The sequence below is a fragment of the Pan paniscus genome, chromosome 21 (assembly GCF_029289425.2).
Source record: "Pan paniscus chromosome 21, NHGRI_mPanPan1-v2.0_pri, whole genome shotgun sequence".
Classification (NCBI taxonomy): Eukaryota; Metazoa; Chordata; class Mammalia; order Primates; family Hominidae; genus Pan; species Pan paniscus.
Window position 1 is genome coordinate 49,357,264 of NC_073270.2, and position 21,112 is coordinate 49,378,375.

General features: G+C 43.5%; 1 protein-coding gene across 3 annotated transcripts in view; it reads left to right on the top strand.

The window, feature by feature from the left end:
• Nucleotides 1-21,112, top strand: part of IFT52 (intraflagellar transport 52) — a 56,728-nt gene that overhangs the window by 26,095 nt on the left and 9,521 nt on the right. For 2 of the 3 annotated variants that reach the window (XM_003825906.6, XM_024926934.4), the window contains 5 exons: nt 2,275-2,361; nt 4,182-4,250; nt 7,343-7,497; nt 19,405-19,492; nt 20,624-20,732. In XM_003825906.6, the coding sequence (XP_003825954.1) occupies nt 2,275-2,361; nt 4,182-4,250; nt 7,343-7,497; nt 19,405-19,492; nt 20,624-20,732 (508 nt within the window). Of the gene's footprint in view, nt 1-1,593; nt 1,691-2,274; nt 2,362-4,181; nt 4,251-7,342; nt 7,498-19,404; nt 19,493-20,623; nt 20,733-21,112 lie in introns of those variants that run through there. The other variant, XM_055104989.2, reaches the window with a different exon arrangement.

The following is a 21,112-nucleotide window of genomic DNA, read 5'->3' on the forward strand; positions in this document are numbered from 1 at the left end:
CCTACTTTTGCTTTGCCTTATTTTTATTTATTTGCCTCGTAAGCTTTAAAGTAGGATAGCAATATAATTTATAGTATAGGTCAGGCATGGTGACTCATGCCTATAATCTTAGCACTTTGGGAGGTTAAGGAGGTAGGATCACTTGAGGCCAGGAGTTTGATACCAGCCTTGGCAACATAGCAAGACCTGTCTCTACGAAAAAGTTAGCTGAGTGTGGTGTTATGCTCCTGTAGTCCTGGCTACTTGGGAGGCTGAGGCAGGAGGATCACTTGAACCCAGGAGTTCGAGGCTACAGTGAGCCATGATTGTGCCACTGCACTCCAGCCTGGGAGACAGAGTGAGACCCTATCTCTAAAAATGGGAAAAAAATTATAGTATACTTTTTTTTAACCGAATGATGTGTTGGAAGCATTTTCCCATGTTACTGAAAACCCTTTATAATATGAAATTTAACTGCTGAAGAAGGTTGCATCATTCTGAATTACTTTTTTGTGAACATTTGGATTTATTTCTAATTTTTTGTGACTATAACTACACAACTGGGCATAGAATTTTTTATGTTTCAGACTGCTTTTGTTGCATATGTTAATAGTTTCAGCAACAATGTGTGAAAGAACTTATTTCACTAAAATTTGACTAGCGCTGTTTATATAGTATTTTCATATTTATTTATCTGATAGGAAAAAGTACTTTGTTTTTATTTGTTAAAAGTTACAAGTATTGAAAATTTTTCTTATTAACCAGTCATTATTTTATGACTCTCTCATGCTTGTGCCTTAGTTTTCTGGTTTTTTTTTTTGAGACGGAGTCTCACTCTGTCGCCCAGGCTGGGGTGCAGTGGTGCGATCTTGCTTCACTGCAACCTCCGCTTCCCAGATTCAAGTGATTCTCATGCCTCAGCTTCCTGAGTAGTTGGGATTACAGGCATGCACCACCATGCCTGACTAATTTTTGTATTTTTAATAGAGACGGAGTTTGGCCATCTTGGCCAGGCTGGTCTCGAACTCCTGGCCTCAAGTGATCCACCCGCCTCGGCCTCTTAAAATGCTAGGATTACAGGCATGAGCCACTGCGCCCAGCCTTGCCTTAGCTTTCTTTGAGACTGAGTCTTACTCTGTTGCCCAGGCTGGAGTGCAGTGGCGTGATCTCAGCTCGCTGCAACCTCGCCTCCCAGGTTCAAGCAATCCTCCCGCCACAGCCTCCCAGGTAGCTGTGGGAGTACAGGCGTGTGCCACCAACCCCAGCTAATTTTTGTATTTCTAGTGGAGACAGGGTTTTGCCTCCCATGTTAGCTAGGCTGGTCTTGAACTACTGATCTCAGGGTGATCTGCCCACCTTGGCCTCCCAAAGTGCTGGGATTACAGGCGTGAGCCACTGCACTCAGCCTGCTTTAGCTTTCTATTTGGATCTTACTTAAATACTTTTTTTTTTGGTACCCATAGGTATCTTTAATTGTACAGACTGTCTTTGAGTTTATCTTTTTTCCCTTTAAAATTATGATCTTCGTTTATAAGATAAACAACAATGGGAAAATGCTGTAGAACCAATTTAATTTTTTTTTTTTTTTTAATTTTTAGAGACAGGGTTTCCCAGGCTGGAGTGCATGGTGCAGTCATAGCTCATTGTAACCTCGAGCTCCTGGGCTCAAGTGATTCTCCTGCCCCAGCTTCCCAAGTAGCTAGGACTACAGGTATGCCTCACCACACCCAGCTAATGTAGAATTAATTTATGTTAGTTTTCGTTAAAGCCAAAAAAAAAATACAGAAGTATCTAAAATGAGAGGCAGGTTAAAGTGTAGTAGTTATTATAGTTGGTCTTTCTTTTTTTTGTTTTTCGAGATGGAGTCTCGCTCTGTTGCCCAGGCTGGAGTACAGTGGTGCGATCTCAGCTCACTGCAACCTCCGCCTCCTAAGTTCAAGCGATTTCCCTGCCTCAGCCTCCCGAGTAGCTGGGACTACAGGCACATGCCACCACACCTGGCTGATTTTTTTTATTTTTAGTAGAGACGGGGTTTCACCATGTTGGCCAGGCTGGTTTTGAACTCTCAACCTCAGGTGATCCGCCTGCCTCGGCCTCCCAAAGTGCTGGGATTACAGGCTGAGCCACTGCGCCTGGCCTATAGTTGGTATTTCTAAACTTTAAAATCTGGGTGTGAATTGGCACTCTTCAGTATATAAGACAGTTGCTAGCATGATTCTGATAAGTGTCTGGGGACTAGGATACATGAGATGCACTTTCGGATTTGAGTATCTGACCCTGCTTTGTCATCAATAGAACCAAGGTGGGAAGCTGGCAGTGCTTGGTTCATGTCACATGTTCAGTGATCAATATTTGGACAAAGAAGAAAACAGCAAAATCATGGTAAGCTTTTTCTTTTGTCATATTAATGTACAATGTGTATTATTTTCATGTCATTTAAAAAAATACTGGTAAGTTTATTTGCTCATTTAAAAGCAGCTACTCAGAACCCATTATATGCCAGGCACTGAGAATACAAAGTTGAGTCAGGCATAGTCCCAGTCCCTGCTTTGGAAAAGTTTGTAATACACTGAGAGAGAGAGAGACAAATTAGTAAACCCGAAGGGTGTTTCTGAGCATGTCAGGTGGGGTGGGAGCTGAGCCTGGAGAAGCGGAGAGGAACAGGCTCAATAGCAGTATCACGTGTAAGGCCAAGGAGCTTGAACTTGATGCTGAAAGCCACAGGGAGCCCTTGGGTTTTCAGCAGCCTTGAGCATAGCCAGATCTGTGTTTCTTCTTTTTTTGTTGTTGTTGTTTATGAAAGAACTTCTAGAATGTTTTGGAAAGATTCTTCTGTCAGTTGTGTGGAAAGTGGAAAGGAGGAGGCAGCCTAGAGCCAATTAGGAAGGTGGTGGTGTCACCAGGCAAGGAGAAATGGGGACCTGAATTACGGGAGTCAAGGTGTGAGTGGAGAGGAGGGGCTGGTAGGAATGGGAATTAGGAAAGGCTCTGTAGAGGACTACTCACTGACTGATGTGGCAAATAAAGTAAAGGCATTGCAGTTTTGTCAAAAAAATGCCAAGGGAACATGTCTTACGGAAGATGGCAGAGTAGGGAAGCACATGTCTGCACAGCATGTGCCAGAGCTGTCCATTGGTGATTCCAGTGAGAGAAAGAAACGCCTTATAATTGTTATATTGGGAGATTGATAAAGATCTTATTTCTGTGGAATTTACATGAAGTTTCAATGTCTCTAGACACATTATGGGAGATCTAGATATTCTACTTTTTTTTTTTTTTTTTGACATGGCGTCTCTGTCACCCAGGCTGGAGTGCAATGGCACCATCTCAGCTCACTGCAACCATCGCCTCACGGGTTCAAGCGATTCTCCTGCCTCAGCCTCCTGAGTAGCTGGGATTATAGGTGTGCGCCACCACACCAGGCTAATTTTTGTATTTTTAGTAGAGATGAGGTTTCACTATGTTGGCCAGGCTGGTCTCGAACTCCTGACTTCAGGTGATCCACCCGCCTCAGCCTCCCGAAGTGCTGGGATTACAGCTTGAGCCACCACACCCAGCCTAGGTATTCTTCTTTTCAAAAGTTTTAATTTCAGACTGTCATCACAGTAAATAGGGATTAATTCAGGATTGTGAACAAAGGTTAATAAATTTTAGCTTGTGGTTAGAGGTTAGAGTGCTTAAAGATACATTATAAATTTCTGATAATAAAAGTTGCATTATGCTGGTCATGGCAGCTCATGCCTGTAATCCTACCACTTTGGGAGGCCGAGACAGGTGGATCACCTGCGATCAAGAATTTGAGGCCAACCTGACCAACATGGTGAAACCCCATCTACTAAAAATACAAAAATCAACCAGTCCTGGTGGCAGGCACCTGTAATCCCAGCTACTCAGGAGGCTGAGACAGGAGAATCGCTTGAACCCAGGAGGTGGAGGTTGCAGTGAGCCAAGATTGCGCCACCACACTCTAACCAGGGCGATGGAGCGAGACTCTGTCTCAAAAAAAAAAAGGTGCATTAGGGTGAAGAAAACCTTTGAGTTCTCATATGATTGCATCAAGACAAGGCTGGCTACCCTTTTCTGAATCACTGGTTTAATCTTTTTTCCTTTATCATTCTTCTTGATTTAATTCTCTAGTCCTGACCTTCAGCTTTTTCAAATAACCAACTGTCCTAATTATATACTTTTTTTTTTAAATTTAGGATGTTGTTTTCCAGTGGCTCACGACAGGAGACATCCACCTAAACCAGATTGATGCTGAGGACCCAGAGGTAGACACCGAATTATTAGAAACTTTTAAATGAAAAATGAGTCCAGCTTCTCAGTACCACTTCTCACAGCTCAAAAGGAACACATGACTGTCTTACCTCATCTGTAAGACAGATGGAACGAAGGAATGATTTGGGGGAGATGAAGGCCATATTGTAAAAAATAAGTCAATAAACAATATATGTAATTAATCATAGAATTAATTGGAGGGGGAGCATACATACATACAGTATGTATATAAATTAGAATTTAAATTATGGGCACTCTGGCCCAGACTTTCAAAATGAGCATCTGCAGAAAAATACTTTTTTCAGAAATCTGAAATTTTCTCATAAAGAAACAAAGAGTATCAGAATTTATGTTGTAAACTATAATTTTGTTGCCTTTAGATTTAACAGTTCTAAAGGCATTATAATAATATTCATCAGACAAGGGAAAGTGGTGAAACCAGCACAGTGAAATCACCACCGGCTCTTGGACCTTATACAGGTTCTTTCTGACCATTTTTCATCCTAGTTTTCTTTATTAAAAAAAATTATTTTATTGTATTTATTTTTTGAGATGGAGTCTCGCTCTGTCGCCCAAGGCTGTAGTGTAGTGGCACAATCTCAGCTCACTGCAACCTCTGTCTCCTGGGTCCAAGCGATCCTTCTGCCTCAGCCTCCTGAGTAGCTGGGATTACAGATGTGAACCACCATGCCTGACTAATTTTTGTATTTTTAGTAGAGGCAGGGTTTCACCATTTTGGCCAGGCTGGTCTCAAACTCCTGACCTCAAGTGATCCACCTGCCTCAGCTTCCCAAAGTTCTGGGATTACAGGCGTGAGCCACTGGGCCCAGCCTTCTAGTTTTCTTATCTGTGAACAGGGAACACTAATACCTGTGTTCTCTGCCTCACAGGATGGTTGTGTGGGCTAAGTTAATAGATGGTAATGTGTCAGGCATTGTATGCCATATACTTCCACATAAGTCATCTTATTTAATCCTCATAACTGCCCTGGGAGGCACGTGGTCTTATTCTCATTTTATAGATGAGGAAACTGAAATCCTTCAAGATTGCAGTGTGTTCAAATGGCAGGCAAGTGCAGAGCCAGGATCCAAATCCAGGTCTCCTAATTCAAACTGCACTTACTCTACAATTGTTTTTCTATTTCTTAAACTCTGAAATGTCAGGAAAATGATTTCCTGGCCATTGGTCATAGGAGGTAGGTGAGAAGACAGTCGAAGATGGCTGTCCACTGACTGCTTCCTCCCTCACCTAGGGACATGGCTTCTCAGAGACTGATTTGGGTTAGGAAACAGGAGAGCTGCATGTCTAAAATATTTCCTTATGTGGAAACATTAAGCATGTGGATATTTTGCTTCATTATTTAAGTGTAATATATTTAACCACTCTCGGCCGGGCGCGGTGGCTCACGCCTGTAATCCCAGCACTTTGGGAGGCCGAGGCGGGCAGATCACGAGGTCAGGAGATGGAGACCATCCTGGCTAACACAGTGAAACCCCATTTCTACTAAAAATACAAAAAAAAAAATTAGCCGGGCGTGGTGGCAGGCGCCTGTAGTCCCACCTACTCGGGTGGCTGAGGCGGGAGAATGGCATGAACGCAGGAGGCAGAGCTTGCAGTGAGCCAAGAGCATACCACTGCACTCCAGCCTGGGCGACAGAGCGAGACTCCTCTCAAAAAAAATAATTTTTTTATACATATATATATTCTATATTTATATTTATATATATTTTATATGTAAATATAAATATATACATATTTTATGTAAATATAAATATATACATATTTTTATGTGTAAATATAAATATATACATATTTTTATGTGTAAATATAAATATATACATATTTTTATGTGTAAATATAAATATATACATATTTTTATGTGTAAATATAAATATATACATATTTTTATGTGTAAATATAAATATATACATATTTTTATGTGTAAATATAAATATATACATATTTTTATGTGTAAATATAAATATATACATATTTTTATGTGTAAATATAAATATATACATATTTTTATGTGTAAATATAAATATATACATATATTTAACCACTCTCCTGTTGGCAGGCATTTATGTTTTCCTGGTCTTTTACTAGTCCACAGCATGTGTCATGACTGAGGGCTCTCAGCAATGCTGGAGGGATGTCCTTGGCTAGGGGAGAAGGACTGGGATCTAGTGTACCAGTGGAGGAACTGTCTGTACTGGTGTCACAGGTGCTCTGGCATGTATCAGGAGGAAAGAAGCAGATAGGGCCTGGATGCTAGGGGGTGGGCACATGTTATGGTGGGAGCTTGTGGACTTTCTTTCATGATTTCCTCTATTTTCTTACTAAAATAGAAAATAAGGTCATTGCTAAAATGGTGAAAGGGAAAACCAATTTTTTTGTTTTGAGACAAAGTCTTACTGTGTCACCCAGGCTGGTGTGCAGTGGTTTGATCACGGCTCACTGCAGTGTTGACCTCCTGGGCTCAGGTGATCCTCCCACCTCAGCCTCCTAAATAGCTGAGACTACAGGCACACACCACCATGCTCAGCTAAATTTTTTTGTGTTTCTGTAGTGACAGGGTTTTGCCATATTGCCCAGGCTGATCTCCAACTCCTGGGCTCAAGCGATCCACTCACCTCAGCCTCCCAAAGTGTTGTAGGTGTGAGCCACTGCACCCAGCTGGGAAAATCATTTTGATGGCTGAACTGACAAAAGGGAATTATTATCTAGAAGAATGGGAAAGTGAGTACACTATGGAGATGTAGTTGATTGCTGAGCGCTCAAGATCAGAGATGAAATTAAAAGACCAGTTGATAGGGTTGTATGTTTCTCCAGCTGTTTTCAGCCATGTGAGTACTGGTGTAATTGGAGATTTGGATTTAGCCAGTGCTGGGGTTTAGCCAAGTGAGTTTTGTTCCTCTTTGCACATAAATTGGCTTATTTAAGGTTTAGTGTCAGTGATCATGAACAGTAAAATTTCTTGGCAAGAGAATATAAATGTTGCAGATTTAGACCTGAGACAGTGGAGACTTGACAGAATAAATGCTTGCTCTTGCTGTGCTAAAAGGAACCCTCTTGTGGCTTTCAGATTTCTGACTATATGATGCTGCCCTACACAGCCACCCTATCAAAGCGGAATCGAGAGTGTCTCCAGGAGAGTGATGAGATCCCAAGGGACTTTACCACCCTCTTTGACCTGTCCATCTTCCAGCTGGATACCACCTCCTTCCACAGCGTCATCGAGTCAGTACCTGTGGGCCTCTGAGCCACACTGCACTCCATTCTGAGTGTTTGGTTTGGAAACATGAACCTGGGAACGGGAATTAGGGTCACAGTAAATGTGGCATGCAGAACATGTTCTCAGATCTATGATGAGGTCAACAAAGAAACTGGGCTGGGCATGAGGGGTTGATGTAGAGGAACTGCCAGAGGTTATTAGCCCCTGCGTGTTCCAGATTCTGGACCAGGCATTTAGCATGACCAGCTTGTTTCATTTTGCCCCAGACTTCTGGTTTTAGCACAGAGAGTCCCAAGTCCCAGGAAAATGGAGTCCCAAGTCCCTCAGTAAATGGAGATGGTGGTCACCTCATTTCTCTCTGGGTATCTGGGCAACTGGTAATGCTATTAACTGGCACTTAGAATGCAGGAAAAGGAATGATAAATGGGCTGTGTTCTGGGCACTCTCAGTCTAGTGCGGATGTGCAGGTGGAACTACAAGTTTAAAGATGAAAAGATCTGTAAAGCCGTTAGGGAAGCCGTGGGATGGGATGAGGACATCAGGGACAGCACAAGAATGGGAATTGGCCTTGAGACAGGACCTCACAGCTGTCAGTGCTTGAGAGGCAGGAGAAGAAGAGGGCCAAAGACAGAAGCTGGGGAAAAGCAGTTAAAAGTACAGGACAGCGGGCAGCATCCTGAAGGCAAAGGAGGAGGAAATGACACAGAAGCAGAGGGGTTCAGAAAGGGGCCAGGGCTCATCTTCACTGTTTCTAACCTGAATTTTGCCCAGGGAGAAAATTGTTTAGCTTGTCTTCCTTTCTCACCCCCGTGTATCCGGAGAGCAAGAGCCATGTCTTATCAACCTGGAATCCTCATTGCCTAAGACCCAGAGCCCAGCACATCCTGGGCATTTGGGGGATGTTTGTGAAATTAGCATGCTGCCATTCTCCCTGTGCCTTGCTTATACATCCACTCAGCAAGTATTTGTGGCACAACTACTGTTCCAGGATCTTGGGATGCTTCAGGGACCTCAATAATGAAAATCTTTGCCCTTTTGAAGTTTATTATCTAGCAAAACAGACAGGCATCAAGACATTTCTATATGTGTGATGTAAATTAAAGAATATGTTAGAAGATGATTACATATGTCAAGCAGAGTACTGGGGTAGGGGAGTGCCAGGCACATTGCATTTTTAATAGGGTGTTCAGGCCAGGCGTGGTGACTCACACCTGTAATCCTAGCACTTTGGGAGGCCAAGATGGGAAGATCGCGAGGTCAGGAGTTCGAGACCAGCCTGGCCAACATGGCGAAACCCCGTCTCTACTAAAAATACAAAAATTAGCTGGGCACGGTGGTGGGCACCTGTAATCCCAGCTACTCAAAGGCTGAGGCAGGAGAATCGTTTGAACCCAGAAGGCAGAGATGGCGGTGAGTCAAGATCATACCATTGCACTCCAGCCTGGGTGACGGGAAGACTCCATCTCAAAAAAAAAAATAGGGTGATCAGGATGGCTTCATTGAAAAGGTTAGATATTTGAGGAAAAACCTGAAGGAGGTAAAGAATTTAGCCTTGTGGCTATCTGAGGGAAGAGTATTCTGGGCAGAGGAAACAGCCAGTCCTAAGACTGCAAGACGGAGGAATGCCTGATACATTCAAGGAAGAGCAACAAGGCCATTGTGGCCACTGCAGAGTGAGTAGGGGTGAGAATGGTGGGAGATCAGGCCTGGCCTACTTTTTTGCCTCTGTAAGGACTTCCTTGGCTTTCACTCTGGGTGAAAAGAGGAGCCACTGAGAGTTCTGAGCAGAGGTATGGCATAATGACTTCCTTATATCCCGAACGTCAAGGAGCAAGAATGGAGGTAGGGCCTGAAGGGAGCGGTCACAGTAACTCAGGCATGAGTTACTTGGGAGGCTGAGGTGGGAGGATTGCTTGAGCCCCAAAGGTTAAGGCTGCAGTGACCTGCTCCAGCCTGGTCAACAGAGAGAGATCTTGTCTCCGAAAAAAAAAAAAAAAAAAAAGTTGCAATAACTGAGTTGAGAAAGACTGCGAGTAGATTTTGCAGGAAGAGCAGAAGTTCAGTTTGAAGTATATGGAGTTGAGATGTCAATTAGGTATCCAGATGATGTTTAGTAGCAGTTTTATATTTTAACCTGGTGGTCAGAAGAGATATCTGAGCTGCACATTTAATTTGGGAGTTTGGGGGCACATCTGTACTTCATCTAAAGCATACATCTTTTCCTTTTTTTTTTTTTTTTGGAGACAGAATTTCACTGTTTTTGCCCAAGCTGGAGTGCAGTGGCGCAATCTCTGCTCACTGCAACCTCTGCCTCCCAGGCTCAAGCAATTCTCCTGCCTGAGCCTCCTGAGTAGCACCACCATGCCCAGCTATTTTTGTATTTTTAGTAGAGTCGGGGTTTCACCATGTTGGCCAGGCTGGTCTCGAACTCCTAACCTCGGGTGATCCACCTACCTCGGCCTCCCAAAGTGCTGGGATTAAAGGCATGAGCCACAGCACCTGGTCCTATTTTCAAATCTATGAAATCAGGATGAATCTTTTTTCTTATTTTTTGCCTTTTTTTCTTTCTTTTCCTTTTTTTCTGTTTTTCAGGATGAATCTTAACAATAGATGATGTATGAGTTTAATTAGCATTTTTTTTATTTCAATGGACCATAAATTATGATGCATCTTACCTTTGGTGGATTCTTAGATTTGATGAAATATGGTAGATAGTATGTAAAGCCATGTGACTGGATGAGCTCACAAAATGTTAAAAGTGTTGATAGAGAAGAAAAAAGGACCATCTATTGAGCCCTGGGGCACCCCAGAGTTTAGAATTTAGGAAGAAACAGAAAAGCCAGCTGGGCACGGTGACTCAACGCCTGTAATCCCAGCACTTTGGGAGGCCGAGGTGGGTGGATCACTTGAGGCCAGGAGTTTGAGACCAGCCTGGCCAACATGGTGAAACCCCATCTCTACTAAAAATAGAAAAAAAGTAGCTAGGCATGGTGGCACACGCCTGTAGTCCCAGCTACTCGGGAGGGTAAGGCAGGAGAGTCACTTGAACCCGGGAGGCAGAAGTTGCAGTGAGCCAAGAACACACCACTGGACTCCAGCCTGGGCAACAGAGCAAGACTCCATCTCAGAAAAAAAAAAAAAGAAAGGAAGAAATAGAAAAGCCAAAAGAAGAGATGGAAAAGCACCAGCGAGTGTGAGATGAAGAAAATCAAGTGCATGGTATTCTGAGAGCCAAGCAAAGAAAGTCTGTCAAGATGGAAAGGGTAATCAGCAGTGTCAGATACTTCTGATGGGTCATAAAAAATGAGGGTTGAGAATTTATCATTGGATTTAGCAACATGGAGGTAACTGGTGATCTAGACAGGGTCTTTTTTATGACATGGTGAGGGTGAAAGCTCATTTGAAATTGGTTTAAGAGAGAATTGGACATAGCAAACATAGATAGCTCTTTTATGGTATTTGCTACAGAGAGGAACAGAGCAGGGGCAAGGGCCAGGGTCAGTAACTAGCTGGAGGAAGTAAGGTCAAGAAGGTGTTTTTTGGATGGAAGAAGTCACAGGATATTTTTATACTGGTGGGAATGTTCCAGTAGAGAGAAAAATGGATAATGTAGGAGAGAGCGAGGAAAATGGCTGGCGTGAAACACGAGAGTAAGCAAGAGACAATGGGAAAGGGGGTTTGGTAAGTTGTCTTAGCTCTTTTTCTTTTTTTTGAAGACAGGTTTCACTCTTGCCCGGGCTGGTCTGGAACTCCTGGGCTCAAGCAGTCCTCCCACGTTGGCCTCCCAAAGTATTGGATTATAGATGTGAGCCACCATTCCCAGCCTGGCCTTCGCTTTTATTTTTATTATGTCATATATATATAGAGAGAGAGAGAGAGGTTTTTTGTTTTTGTTTTTTTTTTTTTTTTTGAGATACAGTCTCACTCTTTACCCAGGCTGGAGTGCAGAGGCACGATCTCGGCTCACTGCAGCCTCCGCCTCTCAGGTTCAAGTGATCCTCCTACCTCTCAGCCTCCATAGTAGCTGGGACTACAGGCGTGCACCACCACACCTGGCTAATTGTTGTATTTTTAGTAGAGACGGGGTTTCACCATATTGGTCAGGCTGGTCTCAAACTCCTGACTTCAAGTGATCCACCTGCCTCATCCTCCCAAAGTGCTGAGATTACAGGCATGAGCCACCACGCCCGGCCCAGTCTTAGCTTTTAGACAGAAGCATGGATCATTCAGTTGGTACCCTGACTGGGGCTGCTGCCTTTCTTTCAGAGATGCCCTGCTCAGAGGGGAGGAATCTAGAGAGGCAGTCTGGCTACAGTGGTTTTGTGGCGCTGCAGTTGGCTCCACCCACTTCAGACTTCCCAGCAGCTTTGTTTACGCTGTAAAGGGAAAATCGCCTACTCAAGCACAGATGGGAAACATGGGTGCAGACTCTGGTGGATGAGAAAAGTTGTTGATTGAAGATTGTGGAAGTTCTCAGGGCTTCAGTCCTTTTGATGAAATAGGAAACAAGATCATCAGTTAAAAATTACCAAAGAAGCCGGACATGATGGCTCACGCCTGTAATCCCAGCACTTTGGGAGGCCGAAGCGAGCGGATCACGATGTCAGGAGTTTGAGACCAGCCTGGCCAGTATGGTGAAACCCCGTCTCTACTAAAAACACAAAAATCAGCCGAGCTTGGTGGTGCGCGCCTGTAGTCCCAGCTACTCGGGAGGCTGAGGCAGAAGAATCTCTTGAACCTGGGAAGCAGAGGTTGCAGTGAGCCGAGATCGCGCCACTGCATTCCAGCCTGGGCGACAGGCAGAGCGAGACTCCATCTCAAAAAAAAAAAAATTGCCAAAGAGATAGTGGAGATTTAGGAGAGAAGGCATATATTAGGCCTCTAGGGTAGTGGGAGAGGGAGTAGACAAGGTTTCTGTAGAAGGATTTGCCAATCCCACGGGAGGTTAGAGGTTTTGGATCTAACTACAAACCAGTAGAGTGGTATGTTTTCCTCCAAACTTGTTTAGCTGTGTAGCTGCAGGCAGAGTGGGCCCAGACATGGATTTAACTATTGTGATTTTGTCAAGCAAGTAGTATAAAGAGGAAGGGGCAATATCTTTTGTAAATGCCCAGGAATTACTTAGTTGCATGTTTTAGTATAAACAGTAACTGCTATAATTGTGGTTTTAATTAGCTTATTTTGTAAAACCTTATACATCATATCCAAAAGCTCTGTTGTACGTTTTTGTTTTTTTGTTTTGTTTTTTATTTTTTTGAGATGGAATCTTGCTCTGTCACCCAGGCTGGAGTGCAGTGGCGCCATCTCGACTCACTGCAAGCTCCGCCTCCTGGGTTCACGCCATTCGTCTGCCTCAGCCTCCCCAGTAGCTGGGACTACAGGCGCCTGCCACCACATCCAGCTAATGTTTTGTATTTTTAGTAGAGACAGGGTTTCACTGTGTTAGCCAGGATGGTCTCGATCTCCTGACCTCGTGATCTGCCCGCCTTGGCCTCCCAAAGTGGTGGGATTACAGGCGTCAGCCACCGAGCCCGGCCCCAACTTAAGTTTTACAGACATTGAACCCCCACTTTCTGCCAAGAGCCTGCAAATACTACCACATTTACCGTTTACAACAATTCTGAAAAGTAGAGAATAGCTCCATAGTTAACTTCTAAGAAGCTGAGGCTTGGGACAATTTGCTCTAAGTTAAACAGCTACTAATCAAGCCCTGACTAACAATTGTCTTTAGCTCCCCTCTCATCTCCCCTTCCTTCAATATTAATAACAACTAACATTTATGTACTTTGCATTATCATGTAACAACCACAGTGAGGCTGTTATCTCCATTTTACATCTGAGGACGCTGAGGCACAGAGAAATTAAGTGATTTGCTTGAAATCACACAACTAGTTTTCATTGGGACCTGAATTTGAAGCCAGGCAATTTTAACTCTGAATCTTGGAAGAAATTATCTGAAAATATGTTACTGTAGGAGGTGAGGGTGCTTTTAAGAAACACCAGGACCAAAGCCTTCAGAGCTACCAGGGCGTGACATCTGCATCACCCCTTCCACAGGTGACAGCCTGGTCACAAATCCTGTAGCTCCTGGCTGCATGTTTGGCTCTTAACTTGCTTGGTTTTGAGCTCTGGTGTTCTCTTCCTCCTCTGCAGCTCAGGGCTTTTCTTAGAATAAAAAAAGATACATCTGACCACTCCGCTAGCCAGTTGCAGTCTGACCAGCTTCTGCTGTTTTGGCCTAATTCTCCCCTGATATGTTTAAACCAGATCATTATGATAATTCTTCAGTGTTAAATGAAGGATTAATTGGAACTGCCTACTGTCTTAGTGTCAGCAGAGTCAAATAGTGGATGTTTCAGAGACTTAGATAACTCTTGTATTTGTCTTACATACCACAGCAGAGGCCAGTAGTTACTGACTTCTGGTGTCTATATGGTAAGCTCAGATATTTTCATTTGCTAGTAACATCTTTCAATAGTTTGTCTTTTCTGAGTTAAAATTCAGTTAGGCTTTAAATATTTATTTCAACTACAGGGTGTTGCTCTGAAGTAATTTCATTTGTCCATTGGGTGTTTATCAATGCCTGTGGAGTATGAGGTAGAGGCAGATGGTGTGGAGTCCCTGCCCTTAGAGTTCATGGTCTGATGGGCTGGGGCTTGAAACATGGAGTGGTGAAAACGCAGTGCCAGAGGTCAGGCCATTCCCGAAAGATCTAGTTCAGCGCCATTTCACAGATTTATATTTAGCTTTTGCATCTGTTCTTCCCTTGGTTTTAAGATGAGTTTCTGCAGTCCCTTACCCGGTTCCCATCAAGCCATGTTGGCTAATGGTAGGAGGATAATTAGGGCAGGTGGTGAGCAGAGTGGAGGAAGGGAAGACTTAATGGGACAAAGCCTTTGCTCCAGCACAGTCAGCTCTCTCTGGGGACGGAAAGCGGAAATAAATTCACAGCTGGGATAGCCGAGGCTGGGCCTCAGCAGCAGGATTCTTTGTGAGCAGGTAGTAAGAATTTTAGTTTAAAACTGCCCCTAATCACTTTTGATTTTGGGGCGGACCAAAGTAAAGATTCTGGTTGGCAGAGATTGGCTACGTCTGAGTTCTGATCTTGCCTTTGTCCCATCTTAACCATATGATTTTGGGAAGCTACTGTTTATCATTCCTGTACCTCAGTTTCTTCTATAAGAGATTATCCACTTTCCACAGTTGTATTGAGGATTAAATAAGTTTAAGTGCCTAACACAGGGTTGGCATAATACATGGCATATAGCAGGTGCTTGATAAAAGTTATTTCTCTTCCCTCTGTGGAGATCTGTTGCTCAGTGCTAGGAAAGATTCTCCCCAAGCACCTGGAAATAGTGGAGGAGGTGACAGCAGTGAGCTCATTTAATCATCTTTCTGCAGTCACAGACCTCACTCATAGAAAAAAGCTGCCATGATCTTTGTCCACTCATTGGCATTTGGTTTTCTAGCTTAACTTTGAAGGGCTACAAATATATGTACAATTTAAACTGGATGACAATATTTTACTTTGCCTCTTCCCCAGAAAAGTTTAGCCAGCTTAAAAAATTGCATACAATGCAAAAGGATAACATGAATGTTTGAGAGAATGAAGGCAAAGGAGAAGCCACAATAGAAAAATAATGCAGGGGTAAGATGAGCTCAGCTCTGTGGGCTCGCTGCTAACACTGATCCTCTGCTGGAGTCACTCTGGCTGGCCTGCTATTCTGTGAAAATGCCGGGCACCCTTCTGCCTGTTCTTGCTCTTGCCTCTGCCAGGGACACTTTTGAAGATAACTGTGTGACTTCCCCCCTCCCTCACTCAGGGCTCTTCTGACAAGCCACACTCCCTGACTCTGCCCCTTCCCTGTCTCTTTCTCCTCTGATTTGTCTTTTTTTTTTTTTTTTTTTAAGACAGAGTTTCGCTCTTGTTGCCCAGGCTGGAGTGCAACGGCACGATCTCCGCTCACCACAACCTCCGCCTCCTGGGTTCAAGCAATTCTCCTGCCTCAGCCTCCTGAGTAGCTGGGATTACAGGCATGCACCACCACACCTGGCTAATTTTGTATTTTTAGTAGAGACGGGGTTTCTCCATGTTAGTCAGACTGGTCTTGAACTCCCAACCCCAGGTGATCCGCCTGCCTCAGCATCCCAAAGTGCTGGGATTACAGGCGTGAGCCACTGCGCCCAGCCTATTTGTCTTCTTAATATTTATCAGTTCCTGACATCTTTTTTTTTTCTTTTTCTGAGACAGAGTCTTGCTCTGTCTCCCAGGCTAGAGTGCAGTGGTGCAGTCTCGGTTCACTGCAACCTCCGCCTCCCGGGTTCAAGCAATTCTCCTGCCTCATCCTCTTGAGTAGCTGGGATTACAGGCACGCGCCACCACGCCCAACTAATTTTTGTATTTTTAATAGAGACGGGGTTTCACCATGTTGGCCAGGCTGGCCTCCAACTCCTGACCTCAGGTGATCCACCCACCTCAGCCTCCCAAAGTGCTGGGATTACAGGCATGAGCCCCCGCACTCAGCCAGTTCCTGACATCTTACTATTTTTTTTGTTTAGTGTGTGCCTCCCCTCCCCCTACAATGTAAGTTCCGTGATGGCCTGCCTTGGCATCTTCTTTTACTGTTGCTGTACTCCTCATGTGTAGAACTGCCTGGTACATAGTGGATATTCAGTAATTATTTGTTGAGTGAGCACGCAGAAGTGCATATCATACAGATCTGTTTACTTGCCAGAAACAGATTTCAGATTTGACTCCTATCTCTTAATGGTGAAAAGAAATAAAAAAAAACACAGGAGTTGCAAGATTCACTGTGTCCATCAGGCAAAACAAAAAGCTTATTTAGGAGAAACCTGATACGAAACTTCAAAGAAATGTTTCTTTTCAGTTCTCAATGAGTAATAATGTATGATACGGTAGAGAAGATTCCTGAAAGGATCATTACATTATTTATAACAACACATTTTGTCTCTTTTTAATTTGGACTTTATTGTATTCATAGCTTTAACTTTTTAAAAGTCAAAATTGGCCGGGCTTGGTGGCTCACACCTGTCAATCCCAGCACTTTGGGAGGCCGACGTGGGTGGATCACCTGAGGTTGGGAATTCGAGACCAGCCTGACCAACATAGAGAAACCCCGTCTCTACTAAAAATACAAAATTAGCCGGGCATGGTGGCGCATGCCTGTAATCCCAGCTACTCAGGAGGCTGAGGCAGGAGAATTGCTTGAACCTGGAAGGCGGAGGTTGCGGTGAGCCGAGATCGCGCCATTGTCCTCCAGCCTGGGCCACAAGAGCGAAACTCCGTCTCAAAAAAAAAAGGTCAAAATTATTTATCTTTCAAATCATGTATTAACTATTATTTGTAATCCACTATGATTAAGACAGAATTTGGGGCTGGGCACAGTGGCTCACACCTGTAATCCCAGCACTTTGGAAGGCTGAGGCGGGTGGATCACGAGGTTAGGAGTTCGAGACCAGCCTGTCCAACATGGTGAAACCCCATCTCTACTAAAAATACAAAAATTTGCTAGGCATGGTGGCACGCATTTGTAGTCCTAGCTACTCGGGAGGTTGAGGCAGGAGCATCGCTTGAACCCGGGAGGCAGAGGTTGCAGTGAGCTGAGATTGCACCACTGCACTCCAGCCTGGGCGACAGAGTGAGACTCTGTCTCAAAAAAATAAATAAATAAAAGAGAATTTGGCTGCCTTAGGTGAGCAGTTAATACCAATCAAAAGAAAATTTAAGATTGAAGTAGCTGTAAAGAATGATGAAGACCCTCATTCCCAGGAAATCAATTTCCATCTTTGGACAAATCTCAATACCAGAAACTGATTTAAAAAGAAAAGGTTGGGTGCGGTGGCTCATGCATGTAATCCCATCACTTTGGGAAGCTGAAACAGGAGGACCTCTTGAGGCCAGGGGTTCGAGACCAGCCTGGGCAACATAGTGAGCCCTTGTCCCTACTAAAATTTTTTTTAAAAATTAGCAAGGCATGGTGGTGCACACTCGCTCGTAGTCCTGGCTACTCAGGAGGCTGAGGTAGGATGATTGCTAGCTAGAGTCCAGGAGTTCAGGATTAAAATGAGCTATGATCATACCACTGCACTCCAGCCTGGGTGACAGAGTCAAAATTTATCTCAAAGTAAGTGTTTAGATTGTGGTTTTTGTGCATAAATGAAAAAAAAAATAGAAGAAGAAGAAAAAAGATAAAGCACATAATACTTTAAACATATTGATGCATATGAGTGATATGGGAAGAATAAATTCAAATTTCAAAGTTGGAATTAATATAGGTATTATTATTTTGGAAGGGGAAATCTCAAACCTTTACACTAAATCAAAGAAAAAAATTCAAAATTTCAACCAGTCACCAAAGAAAGTGAAACACTGCATATCTACATGAGTATCTGAAACAGACAGAAACTAGACTAACTGCCATGAAATTAAATTCCATTAAAATATTTCATTGAAATCCCCTTGAAATACGTTAACATATTCTGATCTAAAATGAAAAAAGATTTAACTATGTAATCTATGTAAGTTAGAATGCATATTCTATTTAGAGAGTTGATTAAGTAACATTGATATTATTTTATGAGGTGTTTTTTTTTTTTTAACTTTTAAGTTCAGGGGTACAAGTACAGATTTGTTACCTAGGTAAACTTGTGTCATGGGGGTTTGTTGTACAGATTATTTCATCATGCATGTGTTAAGCCTAGTATCCATTAGTTATTTTTCCCGATCCTCTCCCTCCTCCCACCCTCCAACCTTCTATAGGCCCCAGTGTGTATTCTCCCCTATGTGTCTGTGTGCTCTCATCATTTAGCTCCCACTTATAAGGACATGTGGTAGGCTGGGTGCGGTGGCTCATGCCTGTAATCTCAGCACTTTGGGAGACTGAGGCGGGTGGATCACGAGGTCAGGAGTTCAAGACCAGCCTGACCAACATGGTGAAACCCATCTCTACTAAAAATACAAAAATTAGCTGGGTGTGGTGGCGCATGCCTGTAATCCCAGCTACTTGAGAGGCTTAGGCAGGAGAATCACTTGAACCTGGCAGGCAGAGGTTGCAGTGAGCCGAGATCGTGCCACTGCACTCCAGACTAGGTGACAGAGCAAGACTCTGTCTCCAAAAAAAAGAGAGAGAAAAAAAAAAAAAAAGGACATGTGGTATTTGGTTTTCTCTTCCTGTGTTAGTTTGCTAAGGATAATGGCCTCTAGCGCCATCCAAGTCCTTGGCAAAGGACATGATCTCATTCTTTTTTTTTTTTCTTTTTCTTTCTTTTTTTTTGAGACAGAATTTTTGCTCTCTTGCCCAGGCTGGAGTGCAGTCGCACGATCTCTGCTCACTGTAACCTCCGCCTCTTTGGTTCAAGCGATTTTCCTGCCTCAGCCTCAGCCTCCTGAGTAGCTGGGATTATAGGCGCCAGCCACCACACCCGGCTAATTTTTGTATTTTTAGTAGAGACAAGGTTTCACTATGTTGGCCAGGCTGGTTTCGAACTCTTGACCTCAGGTGATCCACCCACCTCGGCCTCCCAAAGTGCTAAGATTATAGGGGTGAGCCACTGCGTCCAGCCAATCTCATTCTTTTTTATGGCTGCGTAGTATTCATGGTATGTACCACATTTTCTTTATCCAGTCTATCATTGATGGGCATTTGGGTTGATTCCATGTCTTTGCTATTGTGAATAGTGCTGCAGTGAACATATGCATGCATGTGTCTTTATAATAGAATGATTTATATTCCTTTGGGTGTATACCCAGTAATGGGATTGCTGGGTCCAGTGGTATTTCTAAAAATAGTACTGAACCACTGTATTTCATGGAGAACAACACAGTGTGGTCAGTTAGACGTGCTGAGCTATAGTGTCTTGTACCCTGCTTTTTCGTTTGATTATGAACACAGGGCTCACGAGCAGCTAAATGTGAAACATGAACCACTCCAGCTCATCCAGCCTCAGTTTGAGACGCCGCTGCCAACCCTTCAGCCTGCGGTGAGTAGGTGTGCTTGGGAGATCCCACTGCAGAGCCCCACTGTTGCCCTTATCTTGTCAGCAGGCATTCGCTGTGGTCCCTTCCATGTGCCATTTGTGGCAGTCCTTGTGGAGTCATAGTGCTCTGTCTCTAAACATGCATGGACACCAAATTTGTTAATGTTCTATAGAGACTTCCATGTGGTATGCTTCCAAATTGAGGAATCAAGGATGTGGAGCCTTCTGGCTATTAAACATTTCCTATTCTCATCTTGTGGGGTTGGAGGGCATATATGAGATTTCTTGGATAAAAAGGAAGAAAACTTTGTACTGCCATTCCAGGTGTCAGGGCCTGATTCATAACATAATTCTCACAGCCCAGGGGATAGTTATGGTCATGTGTGTAAATAGGTTATTTTTCAACATTTCAGTCCAACATTCAACTTGCCTTTAAAATTACCTTGTCTCACCACATTCTGAAATGTTATGAGCCAGTTAGCTTGATCTTGCTTGGTAGCTTGAAATTGGCCATGGTGAGAGGATTTACATTACAGAAAATGGTAAATGCTACAAAACAGGCCTTCAGTTTTGTTTTGTTTTGAAAGTAGTTAAACATTTACCCGCCTACCATTGGTTCATACCTACAAAATGTGACTCCAGGTTCAATACTTTCTACACTAATCTGCATCTGGTTCTCCAAATAACTTCCATCCCTAAAAACTTATGATTAAATGAGAAACAAGTTGTACAATCAAATGTTCAACACAAACCTAAGCCCCAAGCTTTGTGTCATCGTTCTGAGTTAATTAGCATTGGTATGTCAGCTTGGTCAGTTTAGTGGTAATTAGAGCTGGTTCCACTTGGTTGTTTACAGTGGGCTAATAATCTTTCTTGGTATGGGTCTAATGGGTGAGGGTAGACGAGGTGATGGGAGTTTGGGTATTTCATCCTCAGGGAAGAGCCGAGTTACTGTTCTGTAGGGGTTTCCATGTGGTGTGGTTCCCAACTGAGGAATTAAGGATGTGAACTTCCTTATTCTCCTTGTGTCTTATCACTGTTAGTTATGACTTTGGACAAGCTCTTTCTTGAGAGACTTTATTTCCTTTACCTTATCCTCCCTCATTTCTAAATAATGACTTTATTTCCTTTTAGGTTTTTCCTCCCAGTTTCCGGGAGTTACCACCTCCTCCTCTGGAGCTATTTGATTTAGATGAAACGTTCTCCTCCGAGAAGGCACGGCTGGCTCAGATTACCAATAAGTGTAAGTTTGGCGAACTTTTTTTTTTTGAGACAGAGTTTCACTCTTGTTGCCCAGGCTGGAGTGCAATGGTGCGATCTCGGCTCACTGCAACCTCTGTCTCCCAGGTTCAAGCGATTCTCCTGTCTCAGCCTCCCGAGTAGCTGGGATTACAGGCATGCGCCACCACGCCCAGCTAATTTTTGTATTTTTAGTAGAGACGGGGTTTCATCATATTGGTCAGGCTGGTCTCGAACTCCTGACCTCAGGCGATCAGCCCGCCTCGGCCTCCCAGAGTGCTGGGATTACAGGCGTGAGCCACCATGCCTGGCCTAAGTTTGGCCAACTTTTAAACTTTGTTTTCTCTTATGAGTTTTATTTAATCATGAATTTCTGAGAAATGC